Source organism: Micromys minutus, assembly GCF_963924665.1.
Source record: "Micromys minutus genome assembly, chromosome: 6".
Lineage (NCBI taxonomy): Eukaryota > Metazoa > Chordata > Mammalia > Rodentia > Muridae > Micromys > Micromys minutus.
Genome location: NC_137975.1, coordinates 48,737,937 through 48,763,183, shown reverse-complemented (window position 1 = coordinate 48,763,183; position 25,247 = coordinate 48,737,937). Strand labels below are relative to the sequence as shown.

The window sequence follows — 25,247 nt, the reverse complement described above, 5'->3', positions numbered from 1 at the left end:
ACAAAAACAAAACATAGGACAGAAAAATACTATATGTTCCTTCTCAGACAGCTCATATTTTTCCTGTTACCCTGGAGGGGAAAGTATTAATTTACTAGCACAAATACCACCTATGACCAGAGAGAGAGAGAGAGTTAACGAACTAAATCAACAATTGACAGTAAATGTTACACCAACATTCTTGAACTCTGGGCTCATGGTCCATTTGGCACTTGGGAAGAAAATGAAAGCTGTGTAAAATTTTGTGACTTAAAGCTATCACCTTAGAACAAAACCAATCCAATCAAGCTCTAAGAGAAGTGCATTTATTTGGAGCTATATAGGGTCATCCCTCAGGAAAATAAATTCAAACAATTGTTTTTAAAAAGATGTATTTATATTTATTTACTCAATGGATATGTGCATTTGATATTGTGTCTACATGTACAGAGCTTCCAGAGACAAAAACAGACCATATAACCCCATGGACCTGAAGTTCCATACAGTCTGTTAGAAGACATCCTAAACATTCTCGGAACTGAACCCAGGTCTTCTGCAATTAATTGCTGAGTCATCATGCTAGCTCCGAAAGCAATTCTTAAAACGTCCTTGATAGTTTTACAACAAGGAGACAATTAAAACTCAAACAGGATGGAAATGACATCATGCCTTTTTTTTTTTGACATGTTGTTTTTGGAACCAACTCTCCAGGTTGCCCATATCGTCATGACTCTCCAGTCTTGGGGTTATCACTTTTTTTGTTTATAATTTTTTATTTTGTTTTTGTTTGTTTTTCTGGTAGTGATGAACTATTGTGCTTTATTTATTTAAGAGAAAGCTATGGTGGTATTGTGTAGAAGGGGACAATATTAAGTTGTGAAAACCATATGGGAAGAAAAAAAGGAAATCTTTCTTGGAAACTGGGTACCAAATGTCCAGAGCAGATCTGCAGCTTAGATTCATTTCTCCATCATTCTGACACAATGCATGAAAAAAACAACTTCAGGGATAAGGGAAGGCTTATTTTAGTTCTCATTTTCAAAAGTATAAGTCCAAACTCCTTGGCCCCACCACTGTGGGCAGAACATCATTGTCGAAAGAACATGGCAGACCAGAGTTGCTCACCTATGGGAAGCGAAAGTGCTCCTTCTTACAATGACCCCAAACTCATACTGAACACTGAGTTCTGAGTTGCAGACGAGGATTTAGTGTATAGTTTGCATCACTTGCTAGTGAGGGGTTATGGCTTGGTGCTGGTAGAAGGCACACTGTTTTGTAAGAAGATACACGGGTTCGCTCGAAGGCTCTGGGCAGTTTGAGGGAAGTGATCTCATGTGCAGAAAAAGTCCGCAAGCTTTAAAAATGTCTCAAAGGTCAGCATCTATGGAAGGGAGTATTTGCAGCCTGGTTCAAAAAGTCAGCTGTGGCTAGTCTGAGGTGAGGGACAATGGCCTCCCAACTGCACCTAAGTGTCCTGAAAGGCCCTATGCCTTTGATTCTGTAACTGTTGTCACCTGAGGTGTGATTCAATCCTACCTGAGATAGGTTTAGAAGGTTTCTCTTTTCTATTCTATACTTTGTAATAATTCTTTTATTCAAGGTAACATGTTTGTAGGCAACCTGGACAGAGGTGCCAAAGGCTTGAACATCATTGTTTATTATGAAGGAGATGGAATAAAAACTTGTTACATTTAAAAAGGAAGCCAGCCATACATATGTAGCAACTTACAAATTAAGTATAAATGACTGGGAGTAGAAAACAGTTACCTTTAGATTAAATACAATCTCTATGTCAAAACTGTAAGGGGGAAGTGGTCCTTCATGTTCACATCTACTGTACAGAAACATTGTTTTTATGCGGCTTAACCTGAGTTATTTTCAGACACAATAATAAGAAAAAGAAAGAAAGGTCTACAATGATCTGCATATGGATTACCAGTATGTAAAATTCACAAAACGTCCTGATGGTTCAACTTTCTTTTCTGGTTTTTTTCTGAAGATATTTATAAAACTATCTTCTGGCCTTGTGTATCCATTTACAATTCCCCAGAAAAACCTAAAAGGTTTATAGGGTTTTCATTAGATATGACGCTGCTACACGTGCCCACGGACTTGCTACCAGACTCGATGGTAAGAGCCCACAGACAGGGTACCAAGTGCATTGGTGAGGTAAAGAACTTCTAGGCAGCTGACTCAGCAGCTATTAAAAGATGGGGTAGTTGATTAATAAAGCCCATTTATGTCCATTATTGCCTGGGACAGGTTTGCCCACACTGCAGAAAGAAAGGTAACTTTGTTTTAATTCTACCTGTAGATAACATAACCAGTCCGCATAAATCAAACAAGATAACTGGTTTTGCTGGGCTTCTAGTGGAGAGAAATAAATGGTTGACTTTTTCTTATAATTGCCCAGCAGTCCTCAAGTTCCATTTCCATTAACTCACGAGAATGGAGAAGCCCCTGAGAGGGGTATGTTTCCCCCAGGAGAAAAACAAGCCACAAGGTAGAAGAACAAGGAAGAAGCACCTTTTGTGTCCTGCCAGGCTGGAGGTGAGGGTGCAGACTTGCCAGGCACCACAAATTACACCCTTCACTGGGGACATCTATGTTTCAAAGGCCTCTTTCAACTAACAACGTTTTCAGCCCAGCGTCTGTCAAATGTCTTCTTTTGTTAACTTGTTGACAAGAGTGAACCTGTCAGCTTTTAAAATGGCTGCCGTCGCTACGTGCACACTGAGATGAAAATGTGGAAGTGTGGGTTACTCCCTTTCACAGGGGATCTCATCAAGGGCTGAAGCTTCAACCTGGCTGCTCTTACAGCAGGAACCAAAATAAATAAATAAATGAAATAAAAAAAAAAAATGGAACTGTCCCAAGCAGTATTGAGTCTATCCAAATTTCACAGAAATAAAAGAACTCACATTAAAAAAAAAAAAAAATAGGTGGGTGGGTACCATCCCCCAAGGAGGTCAAAGGTGATGTGTGACTCAACAGCACAATGAATATGCTCTGGGTTTTAAATGTGATCTCTAACTCCAGACTTGGCAGCTTCTTTTACATTAGCTGTGGAATGAGATATCCCGGGTAGTGTGGTGACAACAGTCAATTTGTTCCCCTTGAGGCGAAACGACAGGTGAACACAGGGCAATCTCCACCTGAGAAGTGGCTGTGACCCAGTGAGTTCCCAGCGTGTATGCTTGAGTACATCGCCGCTCGGGAGACGGATCAGTGGGACGGTGCTCTGGGTAGAGGTGCTTTCTGGTACACGGGTCTGACAATTGGAATTCAATTCCTGGAGACTGCAGTAGGAGAGGACCCATTCCTTAGAGTTGTCCTCTGACCTTTACATGAGTATCATGAACACACACACACACACACCAAATTAATTGGGAAAAAAAAATCCAAATCAACATCCTAGCTGCCAGTACTTACTCACCCTTCCTCCTGCCTCACTGACTGACCTCCTCCCTGAATCAGATAAAAGCATCTCCAAGAACCTAGATTTCACTTTTCCCCAAGCATCATCCACATTTCCTCTCATAGTCCATCGGAGCCTGCCCATCAAATGACCCATCCTCTCTGTTGTCACTGCCCTATTTGCACACCATCTTGAAAATGTGCTTAAAATGCCAAGGTCACCGGGAACGTTTTCCAAGGACCAGCATAAAACCAACTTTCTGGAATGTCTCCTAATTCCTTTCTGCTTTCACCTAGGTAAAAGATAAATTGGGGGTGGGGGTGTGGGGGGGGGGGCAGAGACAGAGACGGAGAAACAGAGGGAGGAAGATTTTTGATTTTCAAATTATGTTTCACATGTGCACACATATCTTTAATAAGAAGTCATATATTTACATATACACATATGTAATCATTTAGGTGTTTTTAAATGAAGAGGACATATACAGACCAAGTGAAAAGAGATGAAGAAGCGGTTTTTAGATATTCTAAGGAGGGCTGGGAGAAATCATGGTTGGTAAAAGCACTTGCTGGCGGACATGAGGGCCTGCAGTACATCCCCAGCATCCACTGTACTGAGTACAATCTGAGCTTGTACTCTCAGCACTGGGCAGGCAGACAGGTGATTCCCTGGGACGTGGTGGCCAGAAAACCTGTCCTTCTTGATGAGTCCCAGGCCAATAAAAACCTTGTCTCAGTGGATAGCATTCCTGAAGAATGACACCCACCACTGGCTTCTGGTCTGCATGTATATATGCACAGACTCACATATGCACACACACACACATGAACACATACTCCCCCAACACAAACACACACATACACACTCACTAAGGAAACTCTAAGTTTTTCGGTTCAAGAACTTAAAACTCAAGCCCTGCACGTGAAAGTTGCCTTTATAAAAATGATGTGTGCCATGAATAAGTGGCCATCCTATGTGGTGATATGTAAAACTTGAAAATGTGGTTTTGGACTTTTGGAATAATTAAGTCTGTACTAATTAGAATGCCATTGTTCCTGCTGGTGGGAAGGACACTACAAGATGTTACAGATGCTTAAGGCAGTAAAAGCATGAAGCTGAGATCTAATTACCATGACTGTGGGGCAGCCAGGAGGGTGTCCAAGTCCTCACTGAGGGCCTCGGGCTACAGACAGCACAAGCCGATGCTCTGTAGTGGAACAGTGGTACTGTGCAGGTGAGTGTTTTCATGACTGATTTTAATTCTGCATCTTAACTAGCTAACGATCCATACCTTGGCCCAGGGTGACATAACCAATGCTAGTTATAAGAGAATAAGGTTAGAACACTGAAGTTAAGGAAGCAGCCAACATTCTCTTTCTGTCCAAGGGGGGCGGGGTGGGGAGGGAAGAGGTTACAGTGCACCCTGCCCTTCAGTAGGGAACAGGGTAGTAGATGGTCCCTGAAAAGGAGAAAGTGTCTTTGTAAGCTTAGTTACACGTTTTAATCTTGATGTAATCCTCCAGAAGGTTATGATATACTCTGCCACAGTTAATCGAGCAGGCTAGGTTTATTAACACACAACCTGCTTCATTACAACACCCCTCAAAAGGAGGTACTAATAACTTAATAACTGAGATACGAATATAAACTTGGGAGGCAGAGGCAGGTGGATCTCCGAGTTTGAGGATCAGCCTGTCTACAGTGTGAGTTCCAGACAGCCAGGACTACAAAGAGGAACCCTGTCTCAAACAACCCAAACAATAACAACCTATGAACAACAACAGTAACAACCATCACCACCCCTCAAAGGCCTGGATCTTGGCCTGGGTGGTAGCTGAGTTGTTCAGTCTACCAGCTCACCCAGTCCTGTGCCCCCAGGGCCAGCTCTCGAGCTTTGCTCAGACAATGAACTGGGCCAGCTCTCCTATGCTCATGTCACTAGGGCCATCTCTCCAATGTGTCACAGCCACCTACTCCCGCTAGAGCACACGAAGGGGCAGAAACAAAGCCGCAGGGTCTCCATGACTCAGGGCAGCAGAAGGTTATTCAAGTGGAGTCCCGGTGAGGACTCGGTATTGATGGTGTAGAAGAGGCAGGAGACCTCGAACCAGACTGATGACTCAGTGTAATTGCCAGTGAAAATGTGTGGACAAAAGGGTGCACTGTGGGACACTGTGACACACCACAGCTTCTACAGCCAGATGTGCTTTTCGCTGCTGTTTATTTGTGTTTACTTATCTATTTTTGTCTTAGGGGGAAGGGTGGAGGGGCGGAGGGCTGATATGAAGAGATGGGGGATGAGCAGAATTGAGATGCCTGATGTGAAATTCACAAAGAATCAATAAAAAGGTTCTCGTTGTTTTGTTTTGCTTTTGTTTTGTTTTTTTTTTTAAAAACAAAAAGAAAAAAAAAACAGGGATGAGGAGAGAGTTCAGTAGATAAAATGCCTGCCATGCAAACCTAAGTGCTTGATTTCAGATCTTCAAAACCTACATGAAATCAGATACAGACACAACAGTACTCACTAGGGCTCCTACGGTGAGTTGTGGGATATAAACAGAATCACTAGACGCTGGCAGGTCAGTTTATGTGACATACACGAAGCAGTAAGATTCCATCTTAAACATGGTGGAAAGGGAGGGCGGACAGCCAAGGCCAGTCTCTGACACCCTGCACATGTGCACGGCCCCGAAACAAACAGCACACACACATAGGCACATGCATGCACACTTACAGGTACACATATACAGGCACAAGCATGCACTCCCACACATGCATGCATACACACATGCACATGCACACGCACACACATATATACACACATGTGTGTATATATATATATATATATATATATATATATATATATATATATATATATATATATATACATTGCTGATTAAAATTACCATGCACTCATTTTCAAATAACTACCAAAGAACTCACCAAACTCTTCTCCATCCATAATCCTAACTGTGGCGTAAATCAATTGAATCCATTTATAAGATGCATAATGCTGATTAATTGCCTAATAATGACTGTGAGGTACCATAAACCTCAGGAACTCACAAATTAATCTTTATAAATGAAATTCAACTTAGCAGCACTTTCATACACAATGAATCCTAACCTTCTGTAAATTATAAATTAATTTAGAATAAATCAAAAAATTGTTAACCAGAATAATAAGCAATGTTTCCTCTGTGTGGATTCAAAGAGGCTGGTCTGGGTACAATTCTGTATATTACCATATACATGCCCCAAGTCTTCACATTTTCTAACAGCTATGACCAGCTGTGAGCTAGAAACAGACACATGCGCGCGCGCACACACACACACACACACACACACACACACGACGGCAATAATTACCAGGAAGAACAAAATAGTCTGTTAAATTGCAATTGTATTTTCACACATTTTCACAAACTAAACAACCCTAAGGCTGAGCTATATTTGCATTTTTCTAACGCTTGAATCTATAATACTGTACATACCTGTTCAGTCCACACACAACAGCCTACCCTACACAGATGCCATTCTGAGGGCTTATGTATAATCTACAAGGAGGCGCTGGCCTTTTGCCAGTGACTACATACATCCTGCCTTCTGGTGCTTCACTGCTACTCCCAGTGCTTTTGAGTGTATTTAGTTTTCTAGTATTTTTGCACAGTCTTCTCTACAGCGCCCCTGCTGGAGGACTTCTGATCAACAGCTGGCAATTTGCAGAGACAAGTTTTGTCCTGTCTCAGGATCCAGCCCCACTGGCTCAGAATTGTTCTGAGTTGTGAATGGGGCTGGGAGTAGGGGTGGATTTTTTTCTGATTGATACTCAGGAAGAAAGCCAGAGAGTCTGGAGGGAGCATGTCCTTTATTGATATTCTAGCTTTGCCCTAGGAGTCCAGATGTTAAATTGGAGCTGAAAACAGAAGAAGATTAAAGTCGGACTGGATTTTCCTCAAGTCTCTCTTCAGATGTTTAAAATGAAGACTGCACTCGCCTTCTGCATTAGGAGTCAGGTAAGCATGGTGACAGGTAAGCGAGCATCTCAGGGACGGGGAGCCAAGGTAAGACTGAAACTTGACAGAAGACAGAACAATAACAGGTGGGAGATGGGGAAAGCCCTATGAACCCCGAAACATGGAGAAAGGGAGAAGTGGGAATAACTAGGTGTTGTTGAAGGGGGTCCCCCATGGTTCCCCTTGATCTAAAGGGGGGACTTCAGGTATGGTGAAGCCATGTCTAAAGCTGGCTAGTTTTTCCTTCTATCCCCCTCTTCTTTCTGTGTCTGTCCATTTTCCAGTGGAACTCATTATCCCAATAGAGTGAAGCCTTCTAAGTAGCAGATTGTCCTGGTTGGTATTTTCTACTGATTTAATAGATGAAGGGTTTACAGGTTTTCTCCGGACACTTGTAATATTCCTTCACAGAACAATGGAAAATGCTCAAATCTTACCTTGTCTGGTGAAATTCCTGGAGTACCACAGATATTTAAATACTTTAATACCTTAAAAATTCTCTACACAGAATTGGCAAAAATGCCCTTTCACATGCCAAATAAAAATACTACACAAATATCAGAGACAATTACCACCTGTGGTTTTCAATAAAACATTTAGAAATGCTTGCGTGTTCACTGCTAACAATAGGGGGAAAATACCACAAGGTGTATTTTTAAAAAATATTCAAAATTTTAAAATTATTTTAAAGCCCAGTCTGGTGTTTTAAAAAAGCAAAGTTTACTCACTACTTGTATGTTTCTGAACGGATATATTCGAAAACATGGGAGACGCCAAGCTGGAACTGGTCAGCAATTGGTGTGACCCAGGGATTGTTCTCTGCTTTGAAGACTTGCTTCTGACCGGTTAGATCCAAGTTGCCTGAAAAGATGGAGAGAAGTAAAAGGAAATTAAAGGTTCTACCATCCAATAAGAGGGGAGTGGAGGAATCCTTATGGACTTTTAAACTTATTTTCATTTGATTTTTAAAGTGCTTACCCCAAGTCATTACCAGTATACTAGGCAATGTTGATTGATGATGATACAATATTGATGATGACACGTTGACGATTCAAGAAATCAATACCAAATGAAGCAGGAATATAAGAAAAGAAGAAAGGAAGGAGGGAGGGAGGGAAGGAAGAGCAGGAGAGGAAACATAGGAACGTATCCACCAACCTGTGAAAGCCCCTTTTCCAGTGTAGCATGATTTATTCTAGAAATCTGCTACGGAGATTAAAGTCTTGTTCAAGACAGAAAGGGGGACTAGAATGGTTCAGCCATTAAAACAGAGTTCTGCTGTTGCAGAGAGACCAAGTTTAGTTGCAATACCCACATTAACTGACTCACAATCACCTGCGACTCCAGTTCCAGGGTAATTCAACACCTCTGCCTTCCAAGGGTACCTTGCACTCACACACAAGCACATACCCACCCATGGACTTACCCAGCCAAGCATATCTCTGCCCATGGACCTACCCAGCCAAGCATATACCTGACCTACCCAACCAAGCACATACCGTTCCCATGGGCCTACCCACCCATGCACATAATTAAAAAACCCCTGACAATGTCAGGATGCATCTTTGCTTGTGTGAGTGGAACTAAGGCAAATCAGACCAACAGAACTCTCTTCATCAAGCAGAAAACCAGAGTGAAGCTGCGGGAGCACATTATGCTGGTAGTGTTACCGTGGACCACTCAAGTGTGATAGACATATTGCAAATCGGTCCTAGGTGAGTCTCATTAGCATAGTGACGACAGAGGCTAACATTCAGACGAAAGGGTTTACAAGCTGCCTTTAAAAGTTGCTTCCTCCTTTAATTTTCTAGGACCCCCCCAGGGTCAGTTATTAACATCACTTCATAGGTGAAGAAAAGGAAATTTGGGTGAATGAACTAATATGCCCCAATTTTAGAAAATGTCAGCCCAGGAACTTTGAACATGGCATCAAACCTTGTTTTCTTTCTGTGGACAAAGCAATTTCGCTGTGTGCCTAGGTCAATAGTGCTCCTAATAAGGCATTGAAGGTAGTAAGTGCCCTCTCACCTCCGTCTGCCCCAACTTTTGGTATGTTCGAAAAAAGGGAGAGGAAGTAGAAAGGAGCTTCTTCAAGTATGTCAGTCTATGTGGGCCAGTCCAGATCAAAGACAGAACATTTCCACAGCAGGAAAGGACATGGCTTCACATGGAGAGTCCGCACAGGCCTTTCCTGAATGTTCTACTATGCGACTCTGGGTTCAGTCTTGTGGTCTACGGCACAGGGCTGTTTGAACAGAGACACAGCAATTACCCTTCTCAAGACACTTCTGGGTGACACGGTAGTTTTGTTCTGATGCATGACTGACATTCTGTCAGAACTGTCAGACAATGAAAGTATAATCTGAGATACAAGCAGACCACAATCCAAATCATTTTCTAGTTCATCTGAGTGCTGGCAATGAAAGAGTAAACATTTTTCCCTTTTCATGATGCGTAGTATATGCACAGGTTGTGTGTGTGTGTGTGTGTGTGTGTGTTTGTGTGTGTGTTTGTGTGTTGTGCATTTATGTGTGCAGACTACAGGAAAAAGTATGGAGTCTTCCTCAATCTCCACCTTATTTTCCAAGGAGCAACTTTCACTGAACTTGGCAGTTACTGATTCAGCCAGACTGACTGGCCAGCAAGCCCCTAGGTTCGTCCTGTCTCTCCCTCCCCAGTGTCAGGATCATAACAAGCACCACCACGTCCAGGCCCAGGTTTTTACATGGGTGTTAGGAATTTGAACCCAAATCTTTGTCTTTACCAGGTATGTACTTTGCTGACTAAGCCATCTCTCCAGATCCAGAAACCTTTCTTAGGAAAATGGATACAATTATTTTTTCTTATAACAAAGGATAGATATTTTGACTCTTCTTTTTTTTAATAAAAACTTGGAAAAACAGAAAGGAAAATATTAATGGAAAAAGAGGCCATGATTTTGAAGGATGAACATTATATGGGAGAGTTTGGAAGGAGAAAAGTAAAGGTAGAAAAACACTAATTAAATTACAATCTCAGAAAATTTTAAAAAATCATTACAATCTTAGTAATAACTTTTAAATAAGACTAAATATTATGGAAGTCATTCATCACATCCTTCCAAAGAAACAGAGTTTATTGGTGTAAAGTACAAAAATCAGCAGATACATCACTCTCCAAGATTATTACTGTTGCCATTTTCCTTGTCTTAACAATTAAACATCATTAGTCAGCTTTTACATCAGTTGGGATACTAATGAGCTTGATTCTCTTAAACCATGAGTTTGGGAGCTGCCTGGAATGCATGCAAGTTCCAGGACTTCAACACTCCAATCAGCTGAGCAGCTGCTCCGAGTCTAATCCTGTTGCCGAGGAAGCCACGCTTTGTGGTCCTTACCTCCCTGCATCAGGGGCCTTGCTGGTTCCTAAGGTGAGACAAATTTCTCAGTCTAGTTTTTAAATTCCTGTGCCATCTCTTCCATATCATCCTCGCACTGATATGATTTTTCCAGAATTTCTTTTTTCCTACAGAAAAAATTAGGGTGATGTGAATTTCTGACAATAAGCCCGTGTTTCTTCACCGTTGTACTTTTATGAACAACAGTCTACCTGCTGTCCTTAGGATGCATGGTCACCTATGGAAGGTCCTCTGGACCCTGCAATAGTTACTATAGAAACAATTCACTGGTAAGTTGAGAATGGAGGTGCTACAGGCAAATAACCCCCCACTGACACGGAGATGTGAGCAAAGGTTCCATGTTGCCATCTTCCTGCACCTAAGCTCTTTTTACTAGCTCAGCCTGGGGTTGACAAAGAGCTAAATAAAAAGACCACAAGAAGTGGTAGAGACGGGGTGTAAATACCACAAAGTGATGGGACTGGGGTGTGAACAAACTTGATGGGAATTCTGGGGGGACCCTTTTCCCTTTCTGACATTAACACCAGGTCCCTCCACGACTCTATTCTGCAGACAGAGTGTCTAGGACATTGTGTCATTCACACTTTATCACGAACTAACTTTCAACAGCAATGGCTTCCTTTGAACGTGTGCTTTAGACAGGGACCACGGGAATATGAGATTTTCATCGCTTGGCGAAGAGGAACAGATAATTTAAAGAACAAAGGATTTCTGTCTGGGCTGGATTTCGGGGCCTTTGGTCAGTGATCATGGCAAGGAGTGGGAAGGATATTACAGACCAGCATCAAATTCTACTGACATAGACAGTGAGAAAATGGGCTCTCTTCTCTCTGGATTATATCACGAGCCTCCCTCTCCCAACTGGCATAACCCTGTGGTTCATATTTATAATCCCAACACTAGAGAGACCAGGGCAGGGTGGTTATGAGGTCTAGGCTCACTGCTATGTATGGCAATGCTAAATACTGCTCCCTAAGTTCTGGTTGCCCCCAGGAGATCCTCATGTACACATCAAGTGATGCTGTGCAACCTAGTCCCACCAATTATCCCTGATTGTTCAACAAACATGGCTGGGCAGAGGTAGGCGGGGCTTTGGTTCTTGGGCTTGAGGTCTGAAGCAGAGACCACAAAGAGACATAAATGAAAAGAAGACAAGATGGCATGGGGTAAGAAATCATGAAAACTGGCCACTAGGGTTGGCCAGTAGGACTAAGAGCAGCCCAGGCAGAACATGGTAAGTCATATCTGGGGTTATTGGTAGGGAAGTAGACAAAATAGTTTGGAGGGTTGATATCTGCCTTGATCTAGTGCTATTAAAGCTTTGTTATAAATGTAAAGTTTTTGTGCCTTTTATCTGGGGACTGGATGATCAAAGGTGGGATATAAGCACCCAATAAATATTAATATAATTTAATAATTAGTTATTATAACTATCAATATTAACTACAACAGTGACATCCATTTGAAAGACCCAGGACCACAATTCTGCAAGAAGGAAGAATCTACAGTCTATTGCCAACTGACTACCAATCCGCTGAAACTTGGGCACAGCCCCTGGTTAACTACTCAACAGCTTCCTGCAGTCCTGAATGGTGAAGCGTCTAAAACGAATGCACAAAAATCCTGTGCTCCCTCAACGCCACACTTGGATGACATACCCAAGGGAATAGCGCCTAGAAAGGTCAGCTGTGCCCTTCTGCCTGAAGCCCACAGCCCCCTGGAGATATGTCAGTCCCCAGTGATGTCTCTATTTAGTGCTGTCAGTGACGACTGGGAAAGTCACCATTGCTAATGGCTGCTGCTAACTCAAGCACAGAGGAGATGCTGAATGTAAGCTGGACATGCTCCCTTCAGGGAGGAGTCAGAACCTGATGTGTGAGACTGAGAGGAAGCAGAAAGGACCAGGGACCATCATCACTGTCATTTCCATGCACGCTGCTGTTCTGCCCCCTAAGTCTCCACACAGGGGACGGCGGAGTCCGAGTTACCCTGTGCCATTATTCTGTGCTTATTTAGGTATTAAACAGTGCCACTGGGGAAAATACCCAAGACCCTCATGACCCCATGATGAACTCAGGGGTGGGGGTGGGGTGTCCTGAAAGAAAAGAATGGTTCACGTTCGTTGAGACAAACAAAACCACAAACACCAGCTAGCTTCTTGTTTAGTGCAAGGACTGTGAAGACCACATGGACTGTCCAAAACACACCTTAAATGAGGAATCAATTCCCTGTGACCAGGATGGAAATTACGCATGATCCTGAAAGAGCAAAGACTCCTCAGAGTTATCACTGGAGCCTGACGAGGTGGGGTGAGCATCTTTTGTTTTCCAAGTCAGTGTCACTGGGAGTTAACACAATTCCCACTTCTGTTTAGCCGCAATCCTCCCAGAAGCCATCTGTCCCTGGGTTCCTTACCTCAGTCTGCAGCGGGCCAGCAAGCAGTTGTTATAAAAGGTGGTTAATATAATTCGAGTAAAGATGGGCCACGACACTGCGAGAAAAGATGACACCTGTCTCTTATTGGCCTAGCAACAAGTTTCCATCACCCTGGAGAAGCTTGTCTGTCAGCTGTCTGGGGTGTGTTCCCTTTTAAGTAAGAACATGCAGGCGGCATCTCATCCCGCTGTCTGTCAGCCTGCAATTGCACTGCATGCTTCAGTGCGTCCAGCGAGGAGCCCTCACCCAGCCCCTTTATTAGAAGGCTGAGCGGCGCTCTGGTGGTGTTCTAACAAGGATCAGGCGGCAGGATTAAGCACTGTGACAAAGAGGGTCTAATAGGCTCTAGAGTGGCGGATCTACAGACATGCTGGCTGGCTCCCAGACAGTCTCACTTTGCTCACTCCTCAGTCAGGAGGTGCAGGCCACTGGGGAGGCCAGGCAGCACCGTGATTAGCGGTGACCCTCTGACCGATGCTGCCATGAAAATCATCTATCACTCAGAGGCTTATTCTGCAATTGCAAATTGGATTTTCCATTTTATTACCTGCAAAAGGACCACATATGCTTCTCTCCCGGCCCCTGGCGCAGCCAGCTTGGCTGCGCGGTGGTAATTGTGTAAACTCTAAATCATGCAATACAATCATTCGCCTTGCTGCTTATAAACGTGATTGAATGCAATAGGCAACCAAGGCCCCATTAATAAGTATGCTCATTTTCACTTATGGAAATTGGTTGTTTCCCGTAATCACACTGTGAAAATTCTTCCTGAGGACTCAAGATCCTGATGCATGTGGCCAGGGGCACTGTTTATCACACAGGGAGCCAAGCGAGGGGTGGGGAAGGGGGTGGGGGAGTGCTGGGTAAATATTTCATGTCCTCAGAATGGCATTTCCTCTCTTCCCAATTTCACAAGGATACCATGGAGAACACTTAAATTAATGTACTTAGAACGGCACCTTCTCCCCCACTCATAAAAATCTAAGACCGTGGTCTGACAAGGCTAAACTGGAAAAGTATGGCTGACTAGTTACTCCATCGTGACGTTCCCACCTCTGCCCAACCCAGGGAATTGTGCTCATGAAGAAGATGGCCCCCTGCTCTGCATTGAATCCTCACAAGGAAACCAATGACAAACAATGACAATGCAAAATAAACGCTTCATTTACAGCTGCTCCAGACAGACAAAGAGTGTGCATATAAATCTCTGTAGTTTTTCTTACAGCGTGTAACCCTGCTAATTACAGGAATGTGTGATTACAGCTGGCCGACTAGGAAAACTTCCTCCGTTTTCAGTTCCTTCTTACTGAGTGAAATTGATGAGGCTTAGATAATGATGCTTATGTGTGGACAGTAAATATTTGCAAGAATAAACTCAGGGAATGGAACTAGAATGCTCACTACCAGGTGATGAGGTGACAGCGACACTGTGACTTTAGTAATTAAAGTAGACATTTGAATGGACTGGCCTGAAAAGGGGCCCATGTTATAATTTTTTAAAATTATTCAGTATTCTTATGATCTTTTCATAAAAGGCAGAAGAAAAATAACCCCACGGTGTGTGTTTAATTAAACTTTTTATGTAAAATGGACCGAAGAAAGAGATACTCACGAGACACGTTCACTCTGCTGTCCTCAAACAGGAGAGATTAAGGTGAGATGCAGACGTGAACCATCAGAAGATGAGATAAGATACTTTCCCTTTAAAGAACTTAGTGCTGTAGTAAGTGTGGCTAATTTTCATGATTAAAAAAAAAAAAGATTAAAGATGAAGAGATGAAAGGACTTTGAAAGACCATTTGTCAGAACAAATTCAGAATAAGTAGTGCACAGTCACCATTACAAAGAAGAGCCTTGTATTTATTTAGAGCATCTTCCCATCACTATAGACATCCCACCAGCGGATGTTACACATGACGGTCTATCAGACCCTGAACCAACTGAGAATCTCGGTCTGAGGTTGCCTCTCTTTCTGTGCATCATCTGCGAAATCAAACAAGGCAGGATGTCTCCTGACAGCTCTCCGATTTATTCTGCCGGGAATGCAAGGCCACAGCATTGCTCTGCCAATTGTCTGGCTAGCCTTTCGAGGGTGGGAGCAACCTGGTTTGAAAACAGGCATTCTGTTCATTTAGGCGTGCAATGCATGGATGCTCTATCGTGCATGCTAAAACAAACAGTTACTCTTCCCAGGTAGTTCAGGGAAAGAGCATCATTCAAATTGAAAAAGATTACAAAACAAAAACAAGACCCCCCCTGCCAAATAGATCTAACAAAAGCAGCCCCTGATTCATGTGCATGCTGGCACAAATAGGTCTAGAAGCCTTTTCCCAATAAAGAAAAATCACATTTTACATTGTTTCCATCTCATGTGTTTCTTGGCCATTTTATATATTCATGGCCCAGGATAATATGGGACAGGAGGAGCTAGCTCTCACTCACTTATAGATATGATTACCTAGCAACAGAGCAGGGAGCATCCCAATGCACACCATCACAGTGGCTTTATTTTGCAAGTGGATATGGCCGTTGATAAATAATTCATGTTCTAAACCTGGCATTTGTTTAGGATCTCCCTATCTTTCTTCTAAACACGAGAGGCAGTGCCATTTTTTGCTTGCCAGATTTCTCTTGTATTGTTCACACGATGTCAGATCAGATCGTATAGAAAAAAAGCTCAGCGATCCTGCGTTCTCTTTAACACGCGCCATTCACTGACTCTGAGACTAGAGTGGGAAAATCCTGTGCTCTGTGGGGCTTCTGCAAGGGGAGAACAGTCATCAGTGGATGCTATTATGGGTTGGTGTCAAGGACTGTACATGAGTGGATGCAATGGAATAGGAATGCATCCTAGGATTATAAAAATTGATTCTGCTTTAATTTTACGTGAACCCTACAATGTGCACATGGAGAGCATTTACTTAAAGCATGTGTAACATCTAAACCCTTCAAGCTGCCATTCTTCTGGAGGAAGGTCCTCGATAGTAAGAGTCTCAAAGGTCTGTTATTAAGAATAGAGATAAAGTCTTGTATGCCTATAATCTCGGTACCTAGGATGCAGAGGCAAGACCTTGGGCTACAAAGTGAGTTCCCAGTCCATCTGGGTTAGATAACAAGTTCCCATCTTGAAATAAAGGAAAGCTATAATGCAGTTTAGAAACTATGATTGTATTTTGTTTTCTTGAAGACAGAGATTGCTGTCCAATAGTGGTTTGTATTTTCTCCATGAGCACTGGCCATGGCCTTATTCACCAAACCCTACTTTCCACTAAATCCCCTTGTTTATGGGGCTACTAGGAAGGCTTCCTTCCAACCTCTTGAGAAACCAAAAATGCTAACACTGAGGAAGTCTCAGGTGATGTAGAAACTGGGGTCAGGGGTATTTATTTAAGCAATTTAAACTAATAACAAAAAAAATCATATTTGGAAAATAAGTATCTGTATCACTACTTTTAATAGAATTGATATTGCTGTCAACAGCCCATCTTCACTTGATCCATTTAAGTTAAATATATAGGACTTTTCCCTTAATGATGGAAACATTTCCAGGTAGTGACGCATGACAGCATCACTTAACTGCTTTGAGACACGAGGAACAGAAATTATTTTCTTTGTCAGTTCTAGAATCTCTACCCTTTACTTCTGGGTAGCTACAACCAAAGTACCAGACGGAAGCAAGCTGCAGGAGGAAGGATGAGTTGGGTTCAGCTGGCTGTGGCAAGAAAGGCCTGCTAGAGCATGCCTATTCACTTCGTGGCAGGAGAAAAACCGGAGAGCAAGACAGGGACCCGTCTTCAACGACTTCACTACCATGGCTTAACTTTACCTACCAGGTAAGTAAAATGAAAAATCCAGTTTGCCATTGCAAAATAAGCCTGAGTGATAGATGATCTCCATGGCATTTCTAGGATTTTACAACATAGTACCACTGCTGGTGATAAACCATTCAAACCACCAGCCCACGGGGCACATTTAGCTTTTCAACGCATATAAGTTCTATCAGATGACGTGTAAGCAAAAGAACTGCAATTCATTGAGGTGGCCAGGGTTCTAGAAAGGAACATTTCCTCTACATTGCTGGTCAATCTGTACCTGTTCTCTACAAGGCTATAAAAATGTGCAGATGATGTTACTGAGAAACTTGCATGGTGACGATATAAGCAAAACTATTCTGAGAGACTTAGTGTCATAAATATTCAATTCAAACACTACTTATGTTCTTCCTGAACAACTAGACACAGCTTAATATCTAATACTTGGTTAATAAATTATGAACCACTTATAGATGGCATAATATAGAGTGACAGAACTTAAAATGTTTCCAAATAAAACTTAATGACATGGGCTAATGGTCATGACACAATGTTGAAGGCTGAAAATGTAGGCTGTAAAACTCAGAAAACAATCTTAATTTCTATAAGATTATGCATATATAGTAAGAAGAAAGAATGAAGCATACACTTAAGAATATATGCATACAGGGCTGGAGAGATGGCTCAGCAGTTAAGAGCACTGACTACTCTTTTAGAGGTCTTGAGTTCAATTCCCAGCAATCACATGGTAGCTCACAACCATCTGCAATGGGATCCGATGCCCTCTTCTGGTGTGTCTGAAGACAGCTACAGTGTACTCCTATAAATAAATTTTAAAAATATACCTACAAATAAAGAAAAAATAGAACTAAATACAATTAGCATCTAAGTGGTCCTTTTTAAATGACTGGATCATAAATAGTATACATTTTTGGTTTTTAGATAAATAAACAATGAGATTTGAGGATATGGCTTTTTTCTCTCACTTCCTTGGGGGATACCTTTTCACTGTTTTATCTCCCTGCCCACTTTCTCTTCTTTCCTCAGTATCTTGCCATGCTCCATAGACCACTCAGGAACTCCTCAGCTCACATGATCATCCTTTTTCAGTCACTCAGTCCTGATGCTCTGGACGCTATAGTCTGTCTCTTGACAATACATTTATTTTCACGGAGTTCAGTTTGTCTAGTTCCTCTTTTGGTGCCTATGTCTTTGAAATCATATACAAAATAAATCATCAAAGTTAATGTCATGAAGCTTTTGCCTTGTGTTTTCATTGAAGAGATTTATTGTTAGTTGTAAGTGTCCTGGCTAGTTTTATGTCAGCTAAACACAAGCTAAAAATCATTGGAGATCAGTGAACCGAAAAGAATAAAATACCTCCAAAGATGGGGCTCTATAGGGTCATGAGTGCAGGGGAGCTATCCCTGCCCTTCATCAGCTGTAGCGCTTGGAAGAGCAGGCCCCGCACCTCACCTAGTCATCAGAAGAGAGCTAACCCTGGTGGTGAGGGCACAGATGAGCTGCCCTTGAGATCAAGAATATGGGAGAACACAAGGTAGCATGGGTGCAGGGGTAATGTCTTCCCCCCTCACCTCTCACCATGTGCCGCAGTCAGGAGAGCAAGCCCCAGGGCCATGAGAGTAGATGATCTGGTCCTGCCCATTGGTGCAGCATTTGGGAGAGTAGGCCTTGCAGCTTGTCTGAGCAGCACAGTAGAACTGGGTCCTAGTCGTGGTAATGGTGTGAGCATACCCCAAAATTGTGAGGGCAGGAGACCTGGGCCCACCTCGCTTCTACTGTGAAATGACTTGAGCAGGAGGACATGCCCTTTGCCTTCTTGCCCCTCAGGCAGTGGGGGGGAGCTGATGCTGGGCTCATGGGAGTGGGTGAACTGGCCCTGCCCCTCTCCAGCTGTAGCACCTCACCTGGGCAGGACAATAGAGATGGCTATGGCGGAATGGATGCAGGCAAACTAACCCCGAGAGAAAGAGAACAGACCCAGTTGGGCCTAGCCAGAGCACTGGTGAAGACCTTGCCCTGGAGATGCTAATACGAGATGGATAGTACTCTGAGCAGCTCAGCTATGACTTAAGCCTAGATCCATAGCTGTGTTTAATCCTACCCCCAAATCTGTATCATCTGCAAATGGTTGAGATGAGAGGGCAGGGTCTTCTATTCTAAAGTTTCAGCATGTCCATGGCACAAGGCAAGAAAAGGATAATTGAGAGGAGACCCAGAGAGGAGACAGTTTATGTGTCACAGAAGCCAGAGATCTTGAACCAGAGCAATGAGCAATAACTCACTGCAATGAACACTTGCAAGTGAAGACAGAGGGATATACTGGGGGACACACTTGAACATATTACAGCTTTCCAGATGAGATGTTTTTCTATTTTCTCTCTCTCTGTCTCTCTCTCTCTCTCTCTCTCTCTCTCTCTCTCTCTCTCTCTCTCTCTCTCTCTCTGTGTGTGTGTGTGTGTGTGTGTGTGTGTGTGTGTGCGCATATTATTTTCTGGGGAGGTTGCAAAAGTGAAGGGCAGATGTGAGGGGAAGGAGAGATGAGTGGGAGACTTAGCTATATGATATGAAACTCACAAAGAATCAATAAAGTTGTTTTTTTTTATTTTTTAATAGGGCTATATACAAGCCTGTAATGCATTTTCTCAATTAGTGATTATTGATGAGAGATGGCCCAGTTTATTCTGAGTGGTATCATCCCTAGGCTGGTGGTCCTGGTTCTATAACAAAACAAGCTGAGTAAACCATGTTGAACAAGCCAGTAAACTGGACCCCCCCCCCCAAGGCCTCTGCATTAGCTCCTAACTTCTTGTTCCTGCCTGGCTTGAGTTTCTGTCCTGATTTCCTTTATTGATGAATTCTGATGAAGAAGCATGCACTGAGTAAGCCTTTTTCTTCAAAGTTCTTTTGGTCCTGTTTTATTGCAGCAACAAAAATCCTAAGACACAGGTTTTCCATTTGGGTCTTTGATCCACTCTGGTGTTTGCTGTTTTGTTAGGGAAGAGATCAACTACGTTGCTTTTTGCACATGAACATGGCATCTTCACAGCCTCATTTTTTGAAAGAGTGGTCTTTCCTCTATTGGATAATGTTGGTATTTTAATTAAAATAATCTCTGAGGCAACCTTTGTTTATTCCCTTTTTTCAACAGGAGCTATATCTGCAGTGTGATGGAAGTTGCTTTTTGAGCTTGTATTTCCTATTCACAGCATCCAAAGCTGGTGAGGGAGAATAGAGCCTCCATGGTTACAGCAACCACAACGATCTTATGGTACTTCCTTAAAAAAGATCTGTACATACAATATAGCCAGTTACATGTGAAGGAAATAGGGTCACTGCCTAAGAGAGGCCTGCACACCCACCCTTGCTGTGGCATTAGCCTCAATACACAAAGCTATAAAATCAGTCCAACTGCTGAATGGATAAAACTACATATATCATAAATGTATGATACACAGAGAGAGTAGTAGTAAGGCACAGAAAATGAAATCTTGTCATTTGCTGGAAAATAAATTAGACTGGAGGTTGTTCCTTCAGTGAAGGAAATAAATGAGACACAGAACAGCAAGTTTTGTACATTCTATCACGTGTGTGTGTGTGTGTGTGTGTGTGTGTGTGTGTGTGTGTGTCCCACATATGTGCTGGGGTGGGGTAACAAATAAACATAGATCCTCAGAGGAGAATGTATGTGGTAGGAAGAAAGAGAACAGGAAAGGCAAGCAAGGGTCACAGGAAGAGTGGGAGTTATCCAAACACGACCCGAACATATATGGGAATGCCACAGTGAAATAATTTACTAGAACAATTAATTAATTAACAATATAACTATAAAACATTGGACCATATACATGAGAGTTGACAAGGGTTCTCTACCCCATGGTCCTATATTTAGGTTTATGTTAGCACCCCCTATTTCATTTGATTTTTTTTTTTTTTTTGCAGTGCAACTAGAAACTAGGGCCTTGTTCATATTAGCCAAGAGTCGAGCCCCCAAGCCATACCCCCAGCCCTTCCTTCTCTGTTTCAATTACTATAATTATGTGAATATCTTAAATTTATAAAGTATGAGTCATCTAGATTTGTTCTTTTTCAACAGTGATTTGACCATTTAGACCCTACTGTCATTTTGTGTGAATTTCAGGGTTTTATTTTTATGAAATCTATTGTTGAGACTTGACAGGAATTGCATTAAATCCATGAACAGCTTCCAGGAACATGACACAAGTTTATTAACAGTGCAGAATATTGACTATTTTAACCTGGTCCTATTCATATATAAACACATGATTACTTATTCAACAATCACAACACACAGTGATATGATACCTTCATGTACTTTATAAAACATCTGCTCTATAAAAACAATAATGTATCTGTTTTTAAATGACTCATATCTCATATAATTGTAGGTTGAATAGGATAGTGCCTTTAAAATAATACAAATTCATTAGGGGGACTCTCACTTCTGAAAATCAGCATGCAGACATGTTGGACTTAGAAGTATCTCAGACAATTTTCCATTAACAGAGAAAGACATATTTGAATCTAGGAAGAGCAAGGCAAAGAAGTCGTCCAGGGCAGATGTGGATGGCTAATGCAGGACTTCATGATGCAGAAGTCTAGAACTCTGGGTGCTGGGGTACTCTACATTAATCCATCTATTTCTCTCCCAGAAACCTCTATGTTATCACAGAGAAATGGTGTCACACTTGGGAGTGATTATAAGTCTCCGTGAGCCCATAAATGTATGTGTGGCAGTTTTGAATGTTCCTTTCTTGTAGAAGTAAGGCTGGATCTACTTTCTCAGGGGTCACACCTGACCAGAAGACTTCCAGCGATCTAAGGCCAGACTGAGCTTTGGTCTGGGGCCTCCTGCACAGACCTGTACTAACCACATGATTTCAGAGGCACAGTCAAGAACTGTGTGTAATAGCAGAACCTTTAAAAGGGGTATGGAGGGCATGGGGGGTTATCAAATTTAATTTCCAAAACATGCAAAGGGGGGAAATAATTTACTAGATAGCATCAGAGAGATAAAATGCCAAACAAATATAGACTAATGCAACAGGCTTGGATATGATCCCTTAATCTAGACTATAATCATCTCAATAATGTTCCCAATGGCAAAAACTTATTTTCTCCATGTCTGACCTCATAAACACTTTCTTAGGAAGAAGTCTGGCTGTGCCTCAGCCAATGGGACGAAGGCTGAACTTAAGGTGCCACGGTAATGCAGCACCAGGCTCCTTCTTATAAGGAAGCAGAGAACAAAATTAACTTTATTTTTTATTTATATATAAATACCCTTGAATCCAATTTTATTAAAGGTTAAGTCGGGGATCAACCAACTACACAGAACCTAAACTTAAGTTATATGTAAAAATGGCTTGTTTCGGCTTTGCTTCATGCTCAGGAGCTTATATTTTTATTACCTTGGTGCCATGTGTAATACTCTCTGCAGAGGCTGTGGATGATAAGGGTGTGGACAGTGTGGCACATAAAATGTGCACTAGGACAATTAACAATGCGGAATGACACAAGTTCTGAGTCTACAGGTGTGGCTGATAATTTTAACTTAATTTTCAATGAATTCCAAATTTTCACACGCAAAAAAAAAATGATGAATGTTTTTAGGCTATGTATTAACAGTCCATTTTAATGAGTATTGATTAAACTTATTTTCACTGATTTTTAGCATTAACAATAGTTTTAAAAGACAGCCATGTGTGTTATTATATGCCACATGTGCACACACAGGTACAATTAGATCCTACTTCTAAATATAATGTATGCAAAAGCCTTACACTAGAGCAGAGCAAACTGTAGAGGGTGGGGAGATTGGAACTATAAGGCTTTACTCATGGAGACAACCAGTATCTTTTGTTCCCTGAGTGACAAAAGGCAATGAGTATCTACAACCTAATAGTTAAGGTTTGGATGGGAAACTCTGCAGACAGTCTTATGTGATGAACACCTGGCCTCCAGCTGCAGAAGGTTTGGATACTGTAGAAGGTAAGGCTAAGAAAGCAAGTCACTGCAGTGTGGAAGCTTTGGGGGGTTATAACCTGGTCCCTAATCTCCCACCCCTATTATAGACCCTATTCTCTCTGCAATGTCCACCATGATGTTCTGTCCAGTTACATGGGGGACCAAAAGGTAGGTATGTGTAGGTGTGTGTGTGTGTGTTTGTGTGTGTCTGTGTGTGAATGTGTGTGTGTGTGTCTGTATGTGTGTGAGTGTGAGTATGTGCTTGTGTGTGTGTGTGTGTGTGTGTGTGTGTGTGTGTGTGTGTGTGTTGGGGACAGTAAAATAAGTCCTCAACACCTCTGAGCCAAAGTGCGTGCTTCTTGTAGGTTACTCTCACAGGTATTTTGGTTATGGTATACAGGTTAATAATACACTTATAGAAACAGACATTGTCTTATTCTTTACTGCTGAATTCTTATCCATATTGAAGAAGAGGACAGGGACATTACTGATATAGTCTAAAACTTCTAATAGTGCAGCATAAGAAATATCAATGCAAAGCAAGAATACGACTCAGGGGGAAAGAGTCTACCACACCTCTTACGGATTTACTTAGATAATGTATGAGTCCTAACACAAAAGGCATTGCTATAAATAGCCCAGTGAAAATGGAGTTCTACCACAGTTTGGGATGTGGGGGAGAATGATTACATCATTACATCATGAATTTGTTTCCAAGTATTTTTGGAACACCAACTGCTTCAGGTTAAAAATATGAAATACTGTCACAGTGACAATTAGCAAAAAAAGAAAGTACTATCATACTCTACCCAAGAAGAAAACAATCAACAGTTACAAAACAATTCTTACCGTGCGAAGGTGTCTCGGTTTATGTATGGGGGAAAAATAACCCTAAGCTTGAATGAGTCAAACTCTAGCTTGGTTCCAAATATTAGCACTTCTAATCAAATGTTCTAGTTGCAACCGGTTTCTAGAGCCTTGCCACCCCCAAATTCCAGCTGGCTACTAGTAATTTCCAGTCATCCTGACTTTCCGGACCATCACCAATCTTAACACTGGCACTAGAAAAAAAGAATTTTTATTCTTGTATTATCTCCCTATATCACCAGTTCCTGATATTGACCCTGTCTTCTCTTAGCTTAGTTACATATCCTCTCTCTCTCTCTCTCTCTCTCTCTCTCTCTCTCTCTCTCTCTCTCTCTCTCTCTCTCTCTCTGTGTGTGTGTGTGTGTGTGTGTAGGTTGTCAGTGGGTGGTCACAGTTTCATGACTGTAATGGACATGTCATTTCTATAAGACAGTGCTATATATGGTACTCCTCCCATCCACTGCTCTTACATTTTTCCCACACCCTCTTCAGGAATGTTCCCTGGGCCTCTGAGTGGGTGATTAAAGATGTCCCATTTAGAGTTGAGCACCCATCAGTTCTTTACCCTCAGCACTCTGACAGGATATGAATCTTTGCTTTGTCCAAAATAACTGCTTCCAGCAGTGAAGCAATTCTTTCCATGTAACATTTTATATATTATTCCTGTTTAGTTAATATTGAGAATATAGAAAGCTAAAGAAACTTTTTTGTTGTTTAGTTAATGCTACAAACTGTGAAGCAAGAACATTCAAGGGCCAAGGCTCCTACTTGACATCATTAGAACAGTCAGTGGCAAAGCCTGGCGTTCACAAAGCTATACTCTGCAAAATGGTCAGAGTTTTGTGGCTTAAATTTTAAACAACAGTTCCTTAAAATACAGTGTCATTCACAATTATTACAGAGACAATCTAGTCAGTCCCCTAAATAATTTTCCAGCAGATAGCATGGCATCTTAGTGAGTGCACTGTCTAAGGTCATGCCAGACTTTCCAGCTCCTGAACCCTAACTCCTCAGTTTCCTGATCAAGTTTAAGTCCTTTACTGTTGCCTCTTCAGATGGTAACCTGCACTGACTTCCCCCAGAACACTGGGCCCCATCACTTTCCTATATCTTTTGAAAACTATCTTCCTGTCCTGAATGGTTTTTATGACAACTTGACATAAGCTAGTGTCCTCTGAAAGGAGAGAACCTCAGTTGGCACAATCCCTCCATAATTTTCATAATTAGTGATTCATGGAGGAAGGCCTAGCCCTTGTGGGTGGTGTTATCCCTGAGCTGGTGGTCCTGAGTTCTATAAGAAAGTGGGCTGAGCA

General features: G+C 42.0%; 1 protein-coding gene across 1 annotated transcript in view; it reads right to left on the bottom strand.

Annotated features, from left to right (window-relative positions):
• The window catches only part of RSU1 (Ras suppressor protein 1), a 185,934-nt gene that overhangs the window by 78,480 nt on the left and 82,207 nt on the right, over nucleotides 1-25,247 (bottom strand). Inside the window, exon 8 of the mRNA XM_080918620.1 lies at nucleotides 8,142-8,274. Within this exon, the coding sequence (XP_080774746.1) occupies nucleotides 8,142-8,274 (133 nt within the window). The remainder of the gene's footprint in view (nucleotides 1-8,141; nucleotides 8,275-25,247) is intronic.